Source organism: Antechinus flavipes, chromosome 6 (assembly GCF_016432865.1).
Source record: "Antechinus flavipes isolate AdamAnt ecotype Samford, QLD, Australia chromosome 6, AdamAnt_v2, whole genome shotgun sequence".
NCBI classification, from domain to species: Eukaryota; Metazoa; Chordata; class Mammalia; order Dasyuromorphia; family Dasyuridae; genus Antechinus; species Antechinus flavipes.
Window position 1 is genome coordinate 261,791,386 of NC_067403.1, and position 20,706 is coordinate 261,812,091.

Genomic DNA, 20,706 nt, shown 5'->3' on the forward strand with positions numbered 1-20,706 from the left:
GCGCGTGTGAGGGGGCCGGGCCCCCACCCCCGTGTCCCCGAGCATGAATGGAATCCTCGCTTTTGGAATGCACGCGCCAGCTGCAGGGGGGGGGAGGTGAGCCGGAAGCAGCAGATCCCTGACAGATGGGGCTGGGGGCAGCTGCTCCGCATTCTTGGAGGCCCCTCGTCATCAGGGGCCCCAGCTCCGGAAGTCCGGGGCCAGGGGGGAGGGGGGAGCGTGACCTCTGGGGCTCCCCATTCATCCTCCCCGTCTGGCAGAAATCCCTCTGACAGGTGCCGCCCCTCCCCCAAAGCAGCAAAGGAAAGCCCAAGGAAATGCGAAGCTCAGTCTGAGGGCCTGGTTTTACAGAGACTGAAACTGAGGCACAGAGAGGGGGAAGGGCCTTGGGGGGGCCGCCTCCAGACCCCCCTCCACAGCTCCCCCCTCGGGCTCCCCTTAGGCCTGGTCCTCCCTGCTGGGACAGAAACTGCTCTTTTGGTCCCTTCTCTCCCAGGCTCTCCTGCCCTGGCTGGTCCCTCCTGCCCGATAATGGGCCCGACCCCCTGCCTGGGGCTCCCCCTAGTTACGGGAATCTGGGGAGAGTGGAGGGGACCCTGAGGCAGCAGGCCGGGACGGAGGTCACTCAGGCTGGCCCCTGAGACCATCTCCCCGGGGATCTGCCCTGGGGGGGCCGTGCCCCCAAATCCCGCAGCAGACACAGAATGCAGAGGTGCGACGAGGGGGGCCCTGGCACGGCAGTTCAGGGCGCCGAAATTGAGGGGCTCAGCCAGCCTCTGAGCTTCAAAGCACGGCCAGAAACACGGGGCGGCCACCGCGGTCAGTGGCTGTGCCCACAGGGGCCCCTGCGGCCTGGACCTTCTCCGCCCCTTGTGGAGACTCAGTTGTCCTAACAACCGAATCGGGGCTCAGGACTCGGTGTGCACTCGGTCCTGCGTGGGAGCCCCAGCTCCGGCCCCACTCTCTCTGTGATCTCCAACAAGTCCCCAATCTGGTTTTCTCCTTCCTTCCTTCCTCCCTCCCTTCCTCCCTCCCTTCTTCTCCCTCTTCCTTTCTTCTTTTCTTTCTTTCTTTCTTTCTTTCTCTTTCTTTTCTTTTCTTTCTTCTTTCCTTCTTTCTTTCTTTCTTTTCTTTCTTTCTTTCTTTTTCTTTCTTCTTTCCTTCTTTCTTTCTTTCTTTCTTCTTTCTTTCTTTTCTTTCTTCTTTCTTTCTTTCTTTCTTTCTTTCTAGCTTTCTTTCTTTCTTCTTTCCTTCTTTCTTTCTTCTTTCTTCCTTCCTCCCTCTCTCCTTCCCTCCTTTCTTTCTTCCTCCCTCCCTTCCTTTTTTCTCTTTCTTTTTTTCTTTCTCCCTTCCTTCCTTCTTCTTTCTTTCTCTCTCCCTCCCTCTTTTCTTTTTCTTTTTTTCTTTCTCTTTCTTTCTTCTTTCTTCTTTCTTTTCTTTCTTTCTCTCCCTCCCTCTTTTCTTTTTCTTTCTTTTTTTCTTTCTTTTTTTCTTTCTTCTTTCCTTCTTTCTCTTTCTTTCTTCCTTCCTTCCTCTTTCTTTCTCTCTCCCTCTTTTCTTTTTCTTTCTTTCTTTTTTCCCTTCCTTCCTTCCTTCCTTTCTCTTTCTTTCTTTTTAATAGCTTCCTATTTTCAAAACACATGCAAAGACCTCCTGCCAACCCTTGTTCCAAATCTCTCTGCTCCCCCAATCCACAGACAGCAAGCAGCCCAGCCTAAGTTAAATATAGGCAATCCCTCCGTGTGTCTTTCCCGATCCGCGTGCTGCACAAGAAAAATCAGCTCAAAAAGGGAGAAAACCTGCAAAAGCAAGCAAAAAGCAAGCGAAAAGCAAGCAAGCGACACAAAGAAGGGAGAAGGTTATGCTGGGCCCCCCCTTCCGTCCGCTCTGGATGCAGTTGGCTCTCTCCGTCCCCAACCCCCGGGATTGTGGGCCCGATATTCTCAGGGGCTGAGGTCCCGCACCCCTTCCTCCACTGCTGGGCTGCCCAGGCCAGGCTCCACAAGGGGGGTCGTGGGGAAGCCTTCCTTTGGGAGGGGCTCAAGAGAAGGCACCTTTCTGCCCGGGGACACATGTCACCAGTCGCGACACGCCGCCAAAACAAGGCCTGTTCCGTGTCCCAGCTCCCCTGAAATCTGGGCGCCCGGCCTGCTGCTCGCTGACACTCGGGGTCTATTTGGCGAGGCGGGGGGATGGCAGGAGAGCTGACTTCTGACCTTCCCTCATACCCAGTCACGGAAACAGTCCTCCCAGAGGGAGGAAGGGCAGGGAACACTTCGACTAAGGCTGGAGAGTCGGCCCCCGGTCTGCCCAAACCCCCCTACTGCTCACTAGGGCTTCAGGGTGCAATGGAGAGTCCTTCGGGTGGACTTTGGGACCCCTGGTCAAGCCCCTGGTTTGTGCCAAGCCCCTGTGCTGGGCCTGAAGCCACAAGACAAAACCCACAGAATCCCTGCACTCTGGGAGCCTCCATCGCACTCCAAGAAGCCCACAGAGAAATAAGTGTGAGACCATGTGAGGAGGTAGAGAGCCTTGACCCAGGGCAATCATGGAAGGCTTCCTGGAAGAGGCGTCCCCGGCTGAGCTTTGTCGCTCTCCAAAATGGTTGGATCAGTTCGCCATTCCACCAACAACGAACTAGTGTTCCCAGTTTCCCGTGTTCCCAGTTTCCCGTGTTCCCAGTTTCCCGTGTTCCCAGTTTCCCGTGTTCCCAGTTTCCCGTGTTCCCGGTTTCCCCCGTTCCCACCAACATCTGTCGCTTTCTGATAGTTTCCTTATGGTGTCAGGATGATTAGGGGAAAAGGACAAGAATCTGCATGTTCTAAAGCGTTTAGAGCAGCTCCTTCTGAGGTGGCAAAGAACCGGGAATCGCAGGGACGCCCGGTAACCGGGACCGGCCAACGGCTGTACTTGTGACGGCCACGGCCGCAGCCCAAGAAACGAGGAGCTCAGCGATCTTAGAAAATCACGGGAGGAAACTCCTGAAATCCCAGAGAGAGAAATCAGCAGAACCACAGGACGCTGTTCACAGTCCCAGCAGTGACGCTGCAAGAACAACTTCGAAGGAACACGTTCTTTTGACTATTATAATAATCGTAATATATATAATATGTAATAATATGATAATGAGCTAGAAAGGGCCCAGGAAAGAGGCGCTCTGCGTCCAGAGACAGAACTGACAAAAAGAAGCAGGCCCGGGATGACTCTCCCGCTTGTGGCTAACGAGGCCATCTCTGGGGTGAGGGGTCGGGGCAGGAAGAAGAAAGAGGGATTTAGATGATGATTTCCTTGTGCCTTGGAAAGGAGCAGCAGATCTCCCATCTCCCTACAATCGTCTTGTGGCTTTTACTTGCTACAGAAACACTTCTTTGGTTCTAGAAGTTAGAAAAGTGAATAAAGTCATTGAGATAGTGAGTTAAGGCTTCTAGATCCCAGGCACGGGGGCCAGGCTGCAATAAGGCCTGGAGATGAGCGATGGGACAAAGAGCTGGAAAGCTTGGCCGGGGCTGGGGTGGGGAAGCCATCCTTGGAGGGCTTTGATGGCCAAGCAAGAGCAGCTTTTTATCCTGAGGGCAAGGAGCTTTTGGAGGAGGAGAATGATCCCATCAGGACACTGGGAGGAAGAGCTAGAGGGGGTGTTTCTGTGGCCAGGCAGTGGTAGCTCCATTTTACAGATGAAAAAACCAAGTCAGAGACAGTATCAGAGGCAGGATCTGAGGCCAGATCCCTCCAGCTCTCTTTCTGCATCCCCACTGTCTCTGGCTGGACCCCCCTGGGGTTCCTCAAAGCCTGGACCAGAGTCCGCTCTGGCCAGACGCAGCAGCTGGGATCTGAGCAATTCTCCTTGGGGAGCCGGGTGGGAGAATCCTGGACTTCTGGGAGGAATGGGGGGCGGAGGCCGCTTTCCTTTTCCCATCTGTTCCCCGGGGGAGATTGCCCCCCCTCCACAGCCCGGCCTTTGAGCCGGCAGCTACTGATAGCCGAGGCAGCTTGTCGCCGGCCAGGTTGGCGGGGCGGGCGGCCGGGCCTCCGGCTTCAAAGCCGAGCCGTCCCTGAGTCAGCGGGCGCCTGGCCGTGCCCCGAGCCTTTGACCGGGCGGTAAATATTTAGGCAGTGGGCTGGTTCGCGCGCACCTTCACACAGCCCCGCTCTGTTACAAAGCAGCGGTCGTCACTCGGTCCTGGCCAAGGACAGACTGGTCCGTCAGTGGGACGGGTCCGGGCCCCAAGACTGTTCCTAATCACTTATGACAATACGGGATCGCAGTGGCTGTGTCATCTTGCCCCTGACAAGCCCAGAGACCCCCGCTTCTGGGATGAGAATGCGGACAAAAACCGCTGGGAACCTGGAAACTAGGATGGCAGAGACTGGCATTGGAAACCGGAAACTAGGATGGCAGGAACTGGCATTGGAAATTAGGATGGCAGGGACTGGCATTGGAAACCGGAAACTAGGATGGCAGAGACTGGCATTGGAAACGGGAAACTAGGATGGCAGGAACTGGCATTGGAAATTAGGATGGCAGGGACTGGTATTGGAAACCGGGAAACTAGGATGGCAGGGACTGGTATTGGAAACCGGGAAACTAGGATGGCAGGAACTGGCATTGGAAACCTGGAAACTAGGATGGCAGGGACTGGCATCGGAAACCTGGAAATAGGATGGCAGAGACTGGCACTGACCAGCACATGCTACCTTGCACCAAGATAACGTCAAAATGGGTTCATGATTTAGACAGAAAGGGGACGCTACAAGCAAATTAGGAGAACAAGGGGCGGGCTCCCTCTTGGATCTGTGGAGATTGGAGAAGTTGTGGCCAAAGAACTAGAGAACGTGGTGAAATGGGTGATTGGGCTTATATTAAATGAAAGGTTTTGTACAAACAAAACTAACATAGCCACGATTAGAAGGGAAGCAGAAAAGCGGGGAGAGTTTCACGCCGTGTTTCCGCGAGCTCGCAGCCTGATTCTATAACAGGGAACTCACTCAGACTTCTAAGAAGACGCGTCGTTCCCCAGTCGACGACGGCTGAAGGAATAGGAGCAATTTTCAGATGAAGGAATTAAAGCCATTTCTAGTCATACCAAAAAATGCACCAAATCCCTACTGATCAGAGAAATGCAAATTAAGACAACTCCGGGGTCCACTATGCACCTCAGATCGGCCGCGATGATGGGGAAAAGATAATGACAAATGGAGGCAGAAAAATGGGGCAACTCATACATTGTTGATGGAGCTGTGAACAGACCCAGCCACTCTGGAGAGCAGTTGGGAACTGTGCCCTTGGAGCACTGTTCCAAGCTCTGCAGCCCCTTTGACCCGCAGTGTTTCTACTGAGCCGGAATCCCCGAGAGATCTTAAAGGGGCGAAAGGGACCCACGTGGGCCAAAATGTTTTTAGTGGCCGGAAACGGAAACAGAGGAATGCCCGGCAGTGGGGGAAGGGCTGACTGAGTTCTGGGACATGAGGGTCGTGGGATATTATTGTTGGGTAAGAAATGAGCAGCAGGAGGATCTCAGAGAGACCCGGGGAGACTCACAGGAGCCGATGCTGAGGGAAGTGAGCTCATCGGACCCGGCAGCGACTAGATCTACAGTGACGGATTCTGAGGGACTCGGCTCTTCCACAGTGAGATGATCAGAGGCCGTTCCAACGGGACAAGAGGTCTATGTGAATGTTGAAAACTATCTTTTTGTGCATTTGGAGACATACAAAGCTATTGCACAAAACGCTCCCTCCCCAAATGGCCTCCATGGGGCTGCGGGAGGGGCCGACAGCAAGGGCTCTATTTCTCCGGAGGGAGCCTGCCCCCCCCCCCCCGGGCTGACCCTCGGCCCCCCGGTTGACCCTCGGCCTTATTGCCTCCTTTGGCCCTAGGCAGGCTCAGCGGGACCAAGGCCATGCTGAGGGTCGACAAGAGCAGAGCTGGGCCTTTGAATCTCTTCTACAGGAGGATGTCCAGCCTCTTTGAGCACTCCCGAGGACGGGGAGCTCACTACCTCCTGGGCAGTGGGCTCTCAGCGTTAACAAGTTTTCCGGCCCCAGCCGGCCTCCCCAGCGGCTCAGGCTCCTCCTTCTGCACCGGAGCCAGAGGGAACAAGCCCGGCCCAGCCTCCACTGAAGGGCCAGCAGGTTGTTCTGGATCGGGGGTCTCCGGACACCTTCCCTGGGAAGGCCACAGAGGACAGGGTTCGAATCCTGGGCCAGTGCGCCCTGCCTCCGTAACCTGGGGCTTGGGTAGAGCAGACCCAGCTCCCAGCTGCGGACGTCCGACCTTTGGAGCCTTCCGGAGGTGCAGGTGGGGACGGCCCCTCCCTGGGCTCTTTGATGTGCTCCGGGGAGAAAGGTCAGCGGGAGCTCAAAGCGGGTTCTGGGCGACCCTGGCAGGTGAGGCCGCTCCTGGAAGCGCTCTCTGGGAGGAGCCGCTGTAAAGGGCCCGAGGACTCCCCACGGGCCCAGGAAGGAGGCAGGCGGCTCCCCAGAGGGGCCCCAGGGTGACCGACCGGCTCACGGCGGGCAGGGGGACCCCAGTAGTGGGTCATGGAGGGCAGAGGGAAGCCCTAGCGGTGGCTCACGGAGGGCAGGAAGGGCTCCCCCTGCAGCGCCAGGCCCAGGATGGCCAGGTCTCATCCCAGCTCTCCCTTTGGGGTCTGAGGGCAGACTCTGGGCCCCCGCTAGGTGGGGCCGGCACAGCCCATCCTGTGGCCTCCAGAGGGAGAAGGGCCCCCGCGCCCCCTGAGCCTCCCGAAGCGCTCTGGTCTTGGGTACTGGCAGTGGCAGGAGAGAGGAGCCAAGGCGACGGGTCCCCTCCCAGGGAGCGCCCGTGCCCTGGCCGTCTCCCTTCCCTCCGGAGCCTGACCCCTGCCCAAGCACCTCCCCTGGCTCCCCATGGCCTCCACGATCAGAGGCAACATGCTGGGATTGACCTTCACAGCCCCCTTTCCAGCCCCCTCACTCCCGCCCCATCATCTCCCGCCCAGGCTTCTGGCTATTCCAGGAACAAGCCCCTCCTGGACTCGGACACCCCAAGGCGCCCTCTCCCCCCTGGGCTCTGACCACGAGCTCTCCACCGAGAGACGCCCACCTCCTCCAGGCAGCCCTCCCAATGCCGCCAAATCCCAGGGTTTTTGGCCATTTCTTCTTCCTGGCTGACTCTGGGTTTGTAGGCTGTAAGCCCCCGGAGGGCAGGGACCCCCTCCTTTTGTATCCCCAGAGCTCCGCCTTCCAGCAGCTGGGTTTGGGGGCTGCTTCTGGTCAGCATGTCAGGCTTGTCTTTCCCCAGTGGGGCCTCAGTTTACCCAGCTGCAGATGGGTGCATAGGCCCGTTTCAGTGCAGTGACAGCTTTACTTTTCCGTGGGTCACAGCCCGCCCCCAGCCCTCAGCTTGGAGTCGCCCTCCCGGTACCTCCTGGCTGGGAGGGGGCCGGGGAGAGCGTCCCTTCTCTGAAGCCTCAGTTTACCAACCCATAAAAAGGGAATGGCCACCCAGGGCGATGAGAAGCCGGCCTAATTAGCCCTCGTAAAGCAGTTTTACTCCCGGGTTGAAAGGAACAGGGGGGAGATAATTCCCCATGGGGGGGCGGGGAGAGTCAGAACAAAGCCTCTCATTGGGCTTCTCTAAGAGGCCTCGTGCAGACGGGAGGGAGGAGCCTGTCCTGAGGGCACCTTCCTGTGCCCCCCCTAGCACTGGTCAGAGGCTCCGGCCTCTGCAGTGCCCTCAGTGCCTAAGCCGGCCCCCCCAGGCCCCACCCGGAGAGGGCCCGTCCAGTCAGCGCCCACCCAGGGCAAGAGCAGCCTAGGGCTGGTGGGAGGGGAGCTGCTGGGGGGGGTCTGGGGCCCACGGGGGAGCTGGGGGCCCCGGCATAGACTCAAGAGTCCCACAGATGGGGGCCCGGCCCCCCCGGGGTGAGGGACCCGCTCAGGACTCGGGCATTTAGTGCTGGCTGTTCCGGGAGAATATTTCCCGAGTTCCCGGGGCTGCTGGGGGCTGCTGGGGGCTGCTGGGGGCTGCTGGGGGCTGCGCACTGCTCTGGCCGCACAGAAAAGCCCAGGTTTGCTCCTGCTGGGGCTTCTGATAGGAAAGAGACTCTGGAGTCACTGGTCAGTCTCCCAGGCCCTGAGGAGGCGCGGGGCAGCGGCCACGGCCAGGGGTCAGCCCGAAAGGCTGCGGTTCCGATGTGATCTCCCACACCGGCCCGACCTCCCACACCGGCCCGACCTCCCACACGGCCCGACCTCCCACACCTGCTGCGGGTCCCACGGGCAGCACCCTGACCCCTCGCAGGGGCTCGGCCCCCAATCCCACTGTCGGGAGGGCGCGACTGCCCAGGATCGTCCCTAGCACCCGAATCTAGGGAACAGCACCGGCAAACCCGCTCCAGGGAAACTGAGTCACTGCCTGAGAAAGGCACAAATGGGCCGCTGGGGAGGAGGGTCCCTGAGAAAAGTTCCCCATCCCTGGGAGCTGCGGCTGGCCGGGAAGCTGGGGCGAAAGCCCTTTTTTCTTTTTCAAACAGCCCCCTGTGCCGGGGATGGCCCCGAGCTCTAAATAACAGCAGGAAACCAGCAACTCCCGGCCAGAACTGAGGGCGGCTACGTCCCCGCCGCTGTCTGAGGCGGATCTGACTCCGGAACCGGGCCGGCCCTGGGCCATCACAGTCAGCGAGCGTTTATTTAGCACCCTCTGTATGCCAGCCACTGGGCCGGCAAGACAGAGCCATCTCCTTTGCAGGAGCTCCAGGGCGGATGGGAGGCTGCATGCAGACGGCGCTACAAAGTGGCTGCAGAAAGGCCCAGTTAGAGCCGTCATGGGGATGGATGGGAGGAGCCTTCCCGGAGAAAGGGGGAGCCACGGAAGTCGGGGGCCAGGAGGCAGAGAGAAGGGAGAGCACCGTCAGGGGCCGACAGACACTGCCTGGGGGATGGGGGGGAGGGTGGGGGTGCGGGGGCGAGCGAGGGCCCCCAGTCAGTGCCCAGTGAGTGACCCCTGGCCGGGCGCCCCTGGGGAGACCAAGGAGCCGGGCTCTGGGGGGGCCAACCCCAGACTCCCATGTGTCTCCCGGGGGAGGGGGACGGCCGGGGAGAGGAGATGCTTGTAGGGGGAAGCCCCCCCTCAGCCGCGGCCCCCATGCAAACGGGCCGGGCAGGGACAGGCAAATGAGCCTCCCAGTTCTGGCTGGAGCGGCTGTTAGCATGCAAATGGGCCCAGGGGAGGGGTCCCCGGCCCAGGAGGGAGGCTCCCCGAGGGGACCCAGGCCGCCTGAAGCTCCCTCCAGACCCGAAGTAAAGCCCTCGAGGTGCCGCGGGGGGGGGGGCTGCCCCCTGGAAAGGCTCTGAGCAGGTTCACATCCGGGGTCTCGGGCCGATCCCCAGCTCCAGCTCTTCCCTATTCCCGGCTCCGAGCTCCCCTTGCCCTTCCAGGGGAAACGGCAGGAAGGGGCTTGGGAGGCAGAGGACCCGAGTTCCAGTTCTAGCCTCCCACGTCCTGCTGGACGAGGCTTCCCAGAAGCTCTTTCTTCCACAACCGGCTCTGGGTCTGGGGCTCTCAGAGGAGCCTTGGGGAGCCTGCTCGCCCCTCCCCTCATCCCCAGAGGGACCCAGCCCCCACTGAGATGCCCATCGGTGTCGGGGGGGGGTCCTCAGCACAGGCTGGGGGGCAGCCCCAACCTTTGGGATCCAGGCATCTTGGAGCTTTCTGATTGGCTCAGGGATTCTCCCTTCCTGCACTGGGCCAGGGACCAGCCAGCCCGGGGCCAAACTGGAAAGTGAGCGAGATTTACCTTGGCCCGGGGCCGCCTCCCTTTCTGCTCCCCGGGTGGCCCCGCCACGCCCTGATCCAGGCACCTGCCCAGGGCCCCGAGCTCCCCCAACTTCCCGGAGGCCCTGGCGGGGACACGATTCTGGTTCCAGTGGGAATGGCTGCAGGCTTAACCCTCCCCGGGGGGGGGGGTTATTTAGGGGGAGGGAGGATTTAGTCACACCCAGAGGGAAGCCCCTTTGGGTGGGAAGGAGCACTGCTCCCTTTCCTTCTCTCTGGTCTCCCAAGCAGCCTGAGAGGGAGGGAAAGGATGGGCTACCGGCTCCTTTTAAAGATGGGGAAACTGAGGCCCTCCTCTCTCCCCCTCCCCCTCTGCCCGGCCCCAAGCCCGGGACTGGAGGAAATGGCCCAGAAGGAACTTGCTGGCCAGACCTGGGTCTAGATCTTCCTCGCTTCTCTGAGCCTCAGTTTCCCTGGCTGTCAGATGGGGCTTCAGGACTCATGACATGCCATCCAGGGATATCGGGAGGAAGCAGGTGGACCCCCCATAGCCTGGGGCCCCTCTCATCCCTCCTGGTTTAAAGGCCTGAGTGTCAGCCCCAGTCCCACCTTGAAATTCAGCCTGAATCTTGTGGATGCAGAAGTGGGGTGGGGACAGAGGCTGGGGAAGTGCTCCTGCCTCCTCCCTCCCCCTCCTCCCTTCCGCTCTTCCCCTCTTCCCTCTCCCCTCCTCCCTTTCTCTCTTTCCTCTCCCTCCTCCCTTTCTCTCCTCCCTCCCCCTCCTCCCTTCCCCTCTTCCCCTCTTCCCTCTCCCCTCCTCCCTTTCTCTCTTTCCTCTCCCTCCTCCCTTTCTCTCCTCCCTCCTCCTCCTCCCTTCCCCTCTTCCCTCTCCCTTCCTCCCTTTCTCTTCTCCCTCCCCCTCCTCCCTCCCCCTCCTCCCAGGACAGACTGGGGCCAAGTCTGTCCCCCCTCCCCCTGCTGCTGGGGCCCGGGTGGCCCGGTGAGCTCCTGGCTCTGTCTGCCTGCCCGGAAGCCTCAAGGCCCAGTGACAGCTGACCTTTCCAGCCGGGCAGGAATGACAGGGTGTGCCAGCCTGCAGATACCAGGCCCTGCCAGCCTCCCGGCCTCCTCCTCCAGGTGTGCCCCAGCCCCCCAGGTTCTCCTCTCATCATGGACCGGGGCTGTGGATCGGGGCCAGGCCTGCTCTGGGTCTCAGTGGTTCTAGCTGTAAAATGGGTCACCTCATGGGCGAGAGAAGGAAGAGGTTTTCGGGACATGCGGTCAGACTGCCAGGCGGAACACTGGGTCAGTTCCGGGTCCTCCCCTTTGGGGGGCATTGCTGAGCGAGGAGGCAGCTGCCAGCTGCTTGCCTCAGTTTCCTCAGTTGTAACCCCTTTAAAAGCTCTCTGCAAACCTTCGCGTGCTGTAGAAATGCCAGCTGGGAGGGAAATGGCCAGAGGAGGGCAGGGTGAGGGAGGGGCTGGAGAGCGGGCCGTGCCCGTGGAGGGGGGGGACTTGGTCCCTGAGCGGGAACTGCTGGTCCTGGGGGGGGGGAAAGTCAGGGCTGGTGAGGCTGCCCCCCCCCCACCCAGGGCCGGGTCTCCAGACAAAGGCGGGCAGGGCGGGGCCCAGAAGCAGGTGTTTCCTCGCTCCCTCCATCATTCCTTCAGCTCTGCCATCCTGTGGGGCTCTGAATGGCAACTTAGAAGTGATCTGCTCCTACCCCGTGCCCCCATTTCACAGATGGGGAAGCTGAGGAGCCCAGCACTGGCTCCTTCCCCTGCTAAATGAGGAGGGGGATCCCTCAGTCCTCTCCCCTCAGGGCAGAGCCTCTGACTCCCAAGGGGGGGGGCGGAGGGAAGGAGGCGCCCTTTAGGGGTCAGAGCAAAGACCCAGAAGGGAGGCTGGTGAGCGGAGCAGGTGGGCTGGCAGCGGGAGGGGTCGGCGAAGGGCACGGCTGGCACGGCGGGCAAGGCTGGCACGGCGCCTCCCATTCACTGTGACTCACGCGGCTCCGCCCATCCCCCGCCGCCTCCGGCATGAATGAAAATGCACCTGGGAATTTGTGAATGGGCCGCTTCTCCTTATCGGCCCTTCCGGGGGGGAGGGGCGGGAGCGGGGGCTGGCACTGAGCCGGAGGCCGAGGGCCAGGCCCGCTCTGGGAGGCCCAGAAAGTCCGCCGGGGCCGGGCGCGGCTGGGGGACGGCGGGGTGGCCGAAGCGCCCCTCCCCTCCGCCCCGCCTCCAAGGCCGCGGAACTGTCCGCTCAGCACCCGTGGGAGGGAGGCGAAAGGAAGAGCGGGGCGGCGCTGCAGGGAGGGGCGCTGGGGCCCCGAGCGGGGAGGGGCCGGAGGCAGTCCCCCCCCCTCAGCTAGCAGGGACTAGAGATGGTTCCCCCCCCTCCCCCGGGCCCCAAGCCCCGAGCTGGCAGGGCCAGAGGCAGTTCCCCCCCCCCCCCCAGCTAGCAGGGACTAGAGATGGTTCTCCCCCAACCCCCGGGCCCCAAGCCCCGAGCTGGCAGGGCCAGAGGCAGTCCCCCCCCCTCAGCTAGCAGGGACTAGAGATGGTTCCCCCCCCTCCCCCGGGCCCCAGGCCCCGAGCGGGAGGCGGGTCCCCCAGATGGCCTGCATCACTCCACCATTCAGGGCCCCCAAACCACCCTTTTCTAGAGCTCCCCGACCTTCAGGGAGGGCCAGACTGGCCAGAGACCAGGGCAGGCGGGGGAGGGGGGGGGCGTGCGCTGGCAGTGATACAGAAAAATGACTTCGGGTCTCAGGCCGCAGAGCCCCCAGCCTCCAGCTCTCTAGAGCCTTCCCCCTCCCCTCCTCTCCCTCCTCTTCCTCTCTCTTCTGAGATGCTTTGAAGTCTAAATGGGAGCCAGGGTGGGTATGGGAAGGGGAGGCTGGGAGGGGGGGACCAGATTTCCTGGGGGCTGAACAATGGCTTTGAAAGTGACATCTGAGGAAACTGCCTCCGTCCAAGAGGAGAAAGCCCATTCTCTGGCCTTGGTCCGCCCCACTGAGGCTGAGAGTGCTCTCTGGCCTCCAGGTCACCTCCCTGGGGCCCTGGGAAAGGTCTCCTCCAGAAGGGGCTCCGTCCCCCCCAGATGCTCACTTTGAGAGCCGGGGAGCCAAGGCTGGCCTGTGGCAGTGGGGAGGGCGCTGAAGGGGGAGATTCGGAGCTGCCTGTGGCCCACCCAGCCCCAAGCCCATTTCACAAAGGGGAAAACGGAGGTCCGGAGGGAACTTGTGCCAGCCTCACCGGAAGGAAGTAGCCAAGCCTGGAGCTGTCCCCGCCCCTCCCCCTGGCCCAGGAGCCCCAGCTCTCAGGGCAGGGCTCACCAGCCTCCCCTCCCCTGACCTAACAGCCCTGCTCTGGGCCAGCGGAACCCGAAGCAGCCCAGCAAAGCTCTCTCCCCACGGGGCCCGGCCCTCTCTCCCCATGGAGCCAAGCCCTCTCCCCCTTCCAGGGTGCGGGCTTCCTACGTGGGAGCTTTACAGAGGTTTCCAATGGCATCCAGGAAGCCGGTGGGAGGGGGTCGGGAGCCCCCCAGGCAGGGCCAGGGACGGGAGCCAGTCGGGGCTCCCCGGCATATAGGCTGCCTCAGAGAGGGGAGACCTGGGGCATTCATCCCCAGGGGCCCCAACGGGGCCATAAGAAAACACCCCCAGACCCGTATGTGCCAAAATGTTTGTGGCAGCCCTGTTTGTAGGGGCCAGAAGCTGGAAAATGAACGGATGCCCATCCATGGGAGAATGGCTGAGTAAATTGTGGTATATGAATGTTATGGAATATTATTGTTCTGTAAGGAATGACCAGCAGGATGAATACAGAGAGGACTGGCGAGACTTACATGAACTGATGCTGAGTGAAATGAGCAGAACCAGGAGATCATTATACACTTCAACAACGATATTGTATGAGGATGTATCTGATGGAAGTGGATCTCTTCGATAAAGAGAGCTAATTCAGTCTCAATTGATCAATGATGGACAGAAGCAGCTACACCCAAAGAACGAACACTGGGAAATGAATGTAAACTGTTTGCATGTTTGTTTTTCTTCCCGGGTTCTTTTTACCTTCTGAATCCAATTCTCCCTGTGCAACAAGAGAACTGTTCGGTTCTGCAAACATATTGTATCTAGGATACACTGCAACCTATTTAACATATATAGGACTGCTTGCCATCTTGGGGGGGGGAGGGAGGGGAAAAAATGAAACATAAGCGAGTGCAAGGGATAATGTTGTAAAAAATTACCCTGGCATGGGTTCTGTCAATACAAAGTTATTAAATAAAATAAAATTAAAAAAAAAAAAAGAAAACACCCCCAGACCTTTGCTCACCAGGGCAGGAGAGCTGCCTTAAAGGTACTATCGGCTGTTTCTCATGGTCCATTCAAAAGAGCTAACAACCCTGGAAACCTAATTCCCAGAAGCCCCTTGGATCCCTCCGGCCCGGCCGGGCAAGCCCTGGGGACATTTCTGACCACAGGCAGCGGCCCAGGGCACTAGTGGGCAGGGAGGCCGAGGTCAGTGCCCTTGCGCTCTCTGCCTGGAGGAGCTGGGGGGACCAGAAAGCTGCCGTCCCAGGCCTCCCCACCCCATCCCCCAGCCGAGAGGAAACATGGGGCCTCCTCCACACTGGGCTGGGGCAGGGACGCCGGCGGGATGTGGGGGTCAGAGGGCACCGCTCAGCTGGGAAAAATGTCGAGTGGGCAGGAGAATGCCTTCCCTGTGACATCAGTCTGGCTGCGGGAGCAGGGTGGGGGCAGGGGCACCGAGCATGTGCCGAAGCGCCGTCTGATCCGCCAGAGAAGGAGCTGGAGCCGGGGGCCTGTGAGGGGCCAGCCATGGGCTCTGACTGGGCCTGGGGGCAGAGCTGGAAGGGGAGGAAGCTGGAGAGCTCTGGGGGCAGAGGCCTGAGCTCCATGTCTGGCACAGAGGAGGGGCTTTATACACCCAGAGGATTAAACAGAAATCCATGACTATCTTGGAGATCTTGGACAAGTCACTGGCCAGACCAGCCCCCAGCTGCCCCCCCTCCCCCGGACAAGAAGGGGAAGGACCGAGGGCAGCAAAGCTGATCTAGCACCAAGGTAGCTGCTGAGACCTCACCCACACCCTCACTGCAGGGCAGGAGAAGCCTCTTTGTCACCTCATCGATGGGGAAACCAGGGGCTTCTGCCAGGACAGGGAGACACGAGCTGGTCTTAGAGCTTCCTGGCCCAAAGGGCTCTTCCCTTCCCCCCCCCCCCCCCCAGATATAGCCCCTGCTGGAAAGCCCTGGTGGGAGCGTTAGAAAGGGCACTTCCCCAGAGCTGGGCTCTCCCTCCTTGTGAGAAGGAAAAGAGGCCATCAGAGCTACGCCGGCGGGCGGCTGCCGGGGAGAAGTCAGGAGGCAGACTGAGGGGGCCCGGACCACTGAGCGCGGGGCTGGAGGCCGGACAGCTCGCAGGCCGGTGCTGCCCTCTAGTGGCAAGTCTGTGGTGTCCTAGGAACTGTCCCTCTCTGATCCTCAATCCCTGATCACTTACCCATCCACACACCCCTCCCTTCAGACATTCATCCATCCACCCATCCCTCTCTCCCTCCCTCCATCCATCCCTCCATCCCTCTCTGTCCATCTCTCCCTCCCTCCATCCATCCATCCCTCCATCCCTCTCTGTCCCTCTCTCCCTCCCTCCATCCATCCCTCTCTGTCCCTCTCTGTCCATCTCTCCCTCTCTCCCTCCCTCCATCCATCCCTCTCTGTCCATCTCTCCCTTCCTCCATCCATCCCTCCATCCCTCTCTGTCCATCTCTCCCTCCCTCCATCCATCCCTCTCTGTCCCTCTCTCCCTCCCTCCATCCATCCCTCCATCCCTCTCTGTCCATCTCTCCCTCCCTCCATCCATCCCTCCATCCCTCTCTGTCCATCTCTCCCTTTATCCATACATTCCTCCCTGTCTCCACCCTTCATCCTCCTCTCTCCATCCCTCCTCTTCCCTCAGCATGGAAGGCTTGCAAGGCTCTAGTCTGCGTCTCCTTTGATTGCCTAAGTGTTACTGGGGGCAAGTGGTGCTGGAGGTGGACGTGTCGAGAACGGACACTGCTCGTCCAAGGGCCAACTAGACCCCAATCCCACCCAGGGAGAGGAAAAGAGCAGTTGTTACAATGATCCTGCGACGACGACGACGGTGACGATGAGGAGGAGGCCGATGGCCGACAGATCCCTGCGTTACGGTCACAGACCCCAAACGGGCTTTGAGAATTCAACCAAAAACAATTTCCTCTGATCACAGATAAAACGCTCCTTCACGATCTCCAGCTGCGACATCCCCATCCATGAAAACGGCGGAAGCCGCCTTTCGGAGGCGTGGCCGTACCAAGTACCCATGATGACCTGGGAATGGAAAGCTTTCCAAATGCGGCCATTCAAGGGACTACAATGAGAACCAGGGAGGATCGGGATGAGAGACCGAGCATTTCCATCATGGCGGCTGCTCCTAGAATTCTCCTAGAAATGATTTCCGGGAGCCTGCCCGAGTCGACCTCACACCCCACCACGTTTATTCAATTCGAAAAGTCATTATTTTAGCCATTAAATAAAAAAGTTAACGGGAAGCCGTCCGGCCAAGGAGCTTGTTCCAACTCTAGACTCCCTCAAGAGAGAATCTCTGAGCTCCATGATGATGGCAGTAGTAAAAACAAAATGCCTTTATTGATGACCACGAACCTGTGCTCGTGGGGCATTCGTGGGTCAGACCCCACTACGACAGGAAGGCCGGAGATCTGAGGTCTCCGTGGAGGACTTCTCTATTTAAAACACGCCCCTGAGAAATGCCATTGGCAAGCCCCAAGCATTAGAAATGACTGTGGCAGGGTCTCTGCTAAGCCCAGGGATGCAAGATGGGAAAGCTCCGCCTTCAAGGAACTGTGGTTCTTTCACAGGAGACCCCACTGGTCTTTAAGTGCAAATAAAATGCAGATCAAATAGCAAGTCTCTTAGGGGACCCCAGCAGCTTGTGGAAGCAGGAAATAGTTCAAGTCCAAGGTGGCTCCTCAGCTGAGCTTTGAAGGAGATGAGAGATTCTCAAAGGATGAAATGAGAAGGGTCAGGCGCCCATTCTGGGCAAAGGCACTGAGACTGGAGATGGAGCATCTTGTGTGAAGAACTTAGAAAAGCCCAGTTGGGCCGGATGGTACAACGGTTGAGGAGAACAAAAAGATACGATTGGGAAAGTCTCTAAATGTGAAACAGAATCTGATCCGAGGGCACTAGGGAGCTTCTGAAGCTTCTAGAGCCAGAGTGGGAAGGGGGTGAATGTAGGATTGGGTCAGATCACTTTCGGGAAGTCAAGAACGAGAAAATGACACATTTTATTTCAATAGCCAAGGACATTTTTCAAGGAGAACGTTTAAACGTTAGGTTCTGCTAGGCCTTAAACTCATGATCCTTTCTCCTGAGGGTGGCCCATCATATGCTCACACTGCTGCACTTATCCAATACAGTGGCCTTTGGTTTACCTTCGAGGGGATTCTGGGAAAGGACGAAGATAAGGTCCTCTATAGGCAATATCCATAGGAAACCCAACTCCCTTTGACGGGGAACCACTGAACGCGGCTGAGTCATGAGGATTTCTTTAGAGATCCCGGAGGTTGGTCACAAAGAGATGGCTGAGGCTGTCCCCAGCAGAAGTGATGGAGAGGCCTTTCCCCAAGGAATCTAGACCCACCGAGCGATCAAGATAGTTCAAGCAAACACTAGGCAACAAAGCACCGCAAGGTGCAAACATTTAGCATCTACTGAATACCTAGAAAGACACGATCAGGGTCAGAATTTGGTGTCAGATTTGTCAGAGCTCTGTGCAGAAGGAAGGCTCAGAAGGGGAGCAGAAGTGACCCCGATGATGATGGTGGCCATGCTCGAGACTGCACCTTACAAAACAACTCTGGGAAGCGGAGTCCACAGTCCATAGTCTAGATAAGAAAAGTGAGGCTCCGAGAGGGGGGATGTTCCGCCCAGGCCCCAGAGGAAAGTGTGGGAGAGGAGAGGTATTAGACTGGCCACCAGACTGAAGGTCTATGGGACCGTTGTGCTGACCTCATGGTCGTACTCCCGTGAAACCCGGACAGTCTGCCGGCGCCGTGCCAGGAAGCGGAATCGCTTCCATTTGAGTTGTCTCGGGGAGATGCTGGAGATCCCCCGGCAGGATGGGACACGGGGGGCCCTTTGTTGAACTAAACTGCCAAGCGTTCCAACACTACTGCGAAGCGCACAACTCCACTGGCTGCCAGGGTTTGAATCCCAAATGTACACTTGCCAAAAAAGTCATCTTATGGAGAACTCACACAGGGCAAGCTCTCGCAGGATAGTCGGGAAAAAACACAATGCAATGAGAACTTAAGAACTTTAGAAATGATAATATAGCATGGGAGCCCCAGGACCGCCCAGCATGGTGTGCCCTCATCAGAGAAGGGGCTGGGCTCGTGAGCAAAGAGAATTAGGCCAAAGGAAACGCAAACTGCGCCAAGTTAGAGATGCCCCCAGTTAAAAACTGGGACCACAGCCGTACAGACCAGGAGGACCAATGCTCTTCCCACTATAACTCTGGATGTTCCTCTCAGAGGTCATTTCTCACAGAGCCCTAACTTAAACAGAGGCCCCCGGAGATTACGTGGATGTCCAAGGTCACACAGTGGCAAAGACAGGATTTGAATCCAGGGTCTTTAGATAAGTGATGGAATTTGGTCTTCATCATTTGGAGATATCTTGTCTCCATCTGACAAAGAGGTTCATGGACGGCTGAACCGCAGCACTGGTTGGGCCATCATGCAGGGAGCAAAGGGCCCCAGGGGTCAGCCAGGACTTCAGCACTCTGGACAAGCCCCAAGGACCCAAGCAGCATGGGAGATGGTCCAGTGCCACCTGGTGGCCAGCCTGTGGATCAGCTCCCCACCAGTTTTGTTCCCAGGAGCCTCCATTGGGCTTTGGGAATCCCACGAGTATTTAGCTTCAGCTCAATCTACCCCTTTATGGCTTGTGGTTGAAAAATTCAACCCTTAATGAGGCGATTGACCTCCTCCCCTAAGGGAGACTGGCCCTGGGTCAGCCCTGCCAGCTTAGGAGGGCCGGCCGAGCTCAGGCGCCCCGTGGGGTCTTCAAGAGCTCAGGGACATTTCTCTTGTCCCGGCCCCGGGAGGGATGGTCAGTCGGGGTGGGGGTGATGTCGTGGACAGGCCCTAACAGCAACGGCACGAATGCGCTCACGACTTACAAAGTGCTTTTTTCAATATTCATTTTTATAAGATTTTGGAGTTTCAGATTTTTCTCCCCCCTCCCCTCCCTCCTCCCTCAAGAAGGCAAATAATCTGGCCTAGATTTCACTTGGCAAACTATTTTCATGCACAGTGTTTCATTTGAGTCTCACAGAAAGTCTTGAATCACAGAAAACTTGGCAGGCTTTATCCCCATTTTAAATGGAGGAAACTGAGGTAGAGAGAGGGGAGGTCATTTTATTCATGGCGACGCAGCTTAGGTCTCTGGTAAACGTTACCATTTATGAAACCCTTTCCTCACACACTCCCCTGAGGTTTGGGACATAATATTCAGATTTTACAGATGAGGAAACCGAGGCACCTCAAAGCCAGGGCTCTTTCCCTTAGCTGATACATCTTTCTAGAAATCTGCAGGGACACTGCTGGAGAGAATCTCTAGATCACATCAGGATTCAGTTCGGGACCCGAGACAAAGCCCTTCACAGTCAGTCACCCCCCAATTTCCCAGGCTCAATGCTCATTACTCTTACTCAATGTGGGCTAAGTTCTAGGCAGCCCAACCTACTTGCTATTGATTTTCTGTCCAAGCCCCTCATGGCTGTGTGGACCGGATGCTGCAGATACCGCCCTGACTTACAGCTGGGGAAACCGAGGCACAAAAAGCCACGAGCAGCCCCCCATCATATGAAGGGGCTTCCTGACTGCGGGCCAGCCCCCTGCGGGTCCTGTCTCCCTTAACGAGGCGCTCGTGCTGCATATTCCTTGGCTGGGCCCCTTGGCCAGCGGTGCCTCCTCCCCCCCGGAGCCACCCAGGACACGGGCACCAGGTCCAGCCCGCCGGGCATCTGGTCACTCACCCAAACTTGGTGCTCAGGGTCCCGCCAAGCAGGGAGCCCAGGATGACTCCTACTCCAAAGCACAGGCCCAGCTTCCCCAGGGCTCCCGGGCGATCTGCTGGGGGGGTCAGGTCTGTGATGACCATCTGGGCCCCTGGGAGAACGGGAGACAAAAGTAAGGGCCACCTCCAGGCCGGGCCCCAGGGGAGTGCGGGCTGTCCCTCCTCCGGGACCAGCATCCCTTCCATCCCGGTCAGTCTGTACCCTCCCAGTCCCCACGCCCTGGACATTCTCAAGTCCCCCCTTCCTTTCCCACAACCACCACCCAAGGTCATTCCTGGCTCTGGGGATTAGTCTTGGGCAAATCACTCAGGCTTCCTGTGCTTCAGTTTGCCTATCTGTAAAGTGGGTAGGACAGCGTGGCCTCTGCACCCCTTCCAGCTTTAGCGGTGCATGTGCCCCTCTCAGTAGACCCCTCCTCTCTACCCAGCCCTGTCTCTGACCCATATTTCTAATGGCAGCTCTGACCACGTCACTGCCGTACCCCCAAAATCTTCAGTGACTCTCCTCTTGGCTAAGGAATACAGTTGTGTGGCATTCAAGGCCTGCCCCCATCTGACCCTGCCCTGCCTTTCCTGTCTCACTGTCTCCTCCTCGCTACCTCCTTAGGACCATGGGCTCAGCAGCTTCAGTGTCCTGGAAGGAGCCGGCTCTGGAGTCAGAGGAGGCCTCGGGGCTGGTGGTTGGAGCATCAGAGGAGCCATCGGCAAGGGTTCAAATCCAACCCTGACTCCCTGAGGCCCTTCCATCCTGCGGCCTCGGTTTCCTCCTTGGCAGGTTGAGAAGTATGGCCTGG

The 20,706-nt window shown here is 58.7% G+C and overlaps 1 protein-coding gene across 1 annotated transcript in view; it reads right to left on the minus strand.

Moving 5' to 3' along the window:
* The window catches only part of SLC22A18 (solute carrier family 22 member 18), a 53,498-nt gene that overhangs the window by 19,043 nt on the left and 13,749 nt on the right, over nt 1–20,706 (minus strand). The window contains exon 4 of the mRNA XM_051967031.1: nt 19,872–20,004. Within this exon, the coding sequence (XP_051822991.1) occupies nt 19,872–20,004 (133 nt within the window). The remainder of the gene's footprint in view (nt 1–19,871; nt 20,005–20,706) is intronic.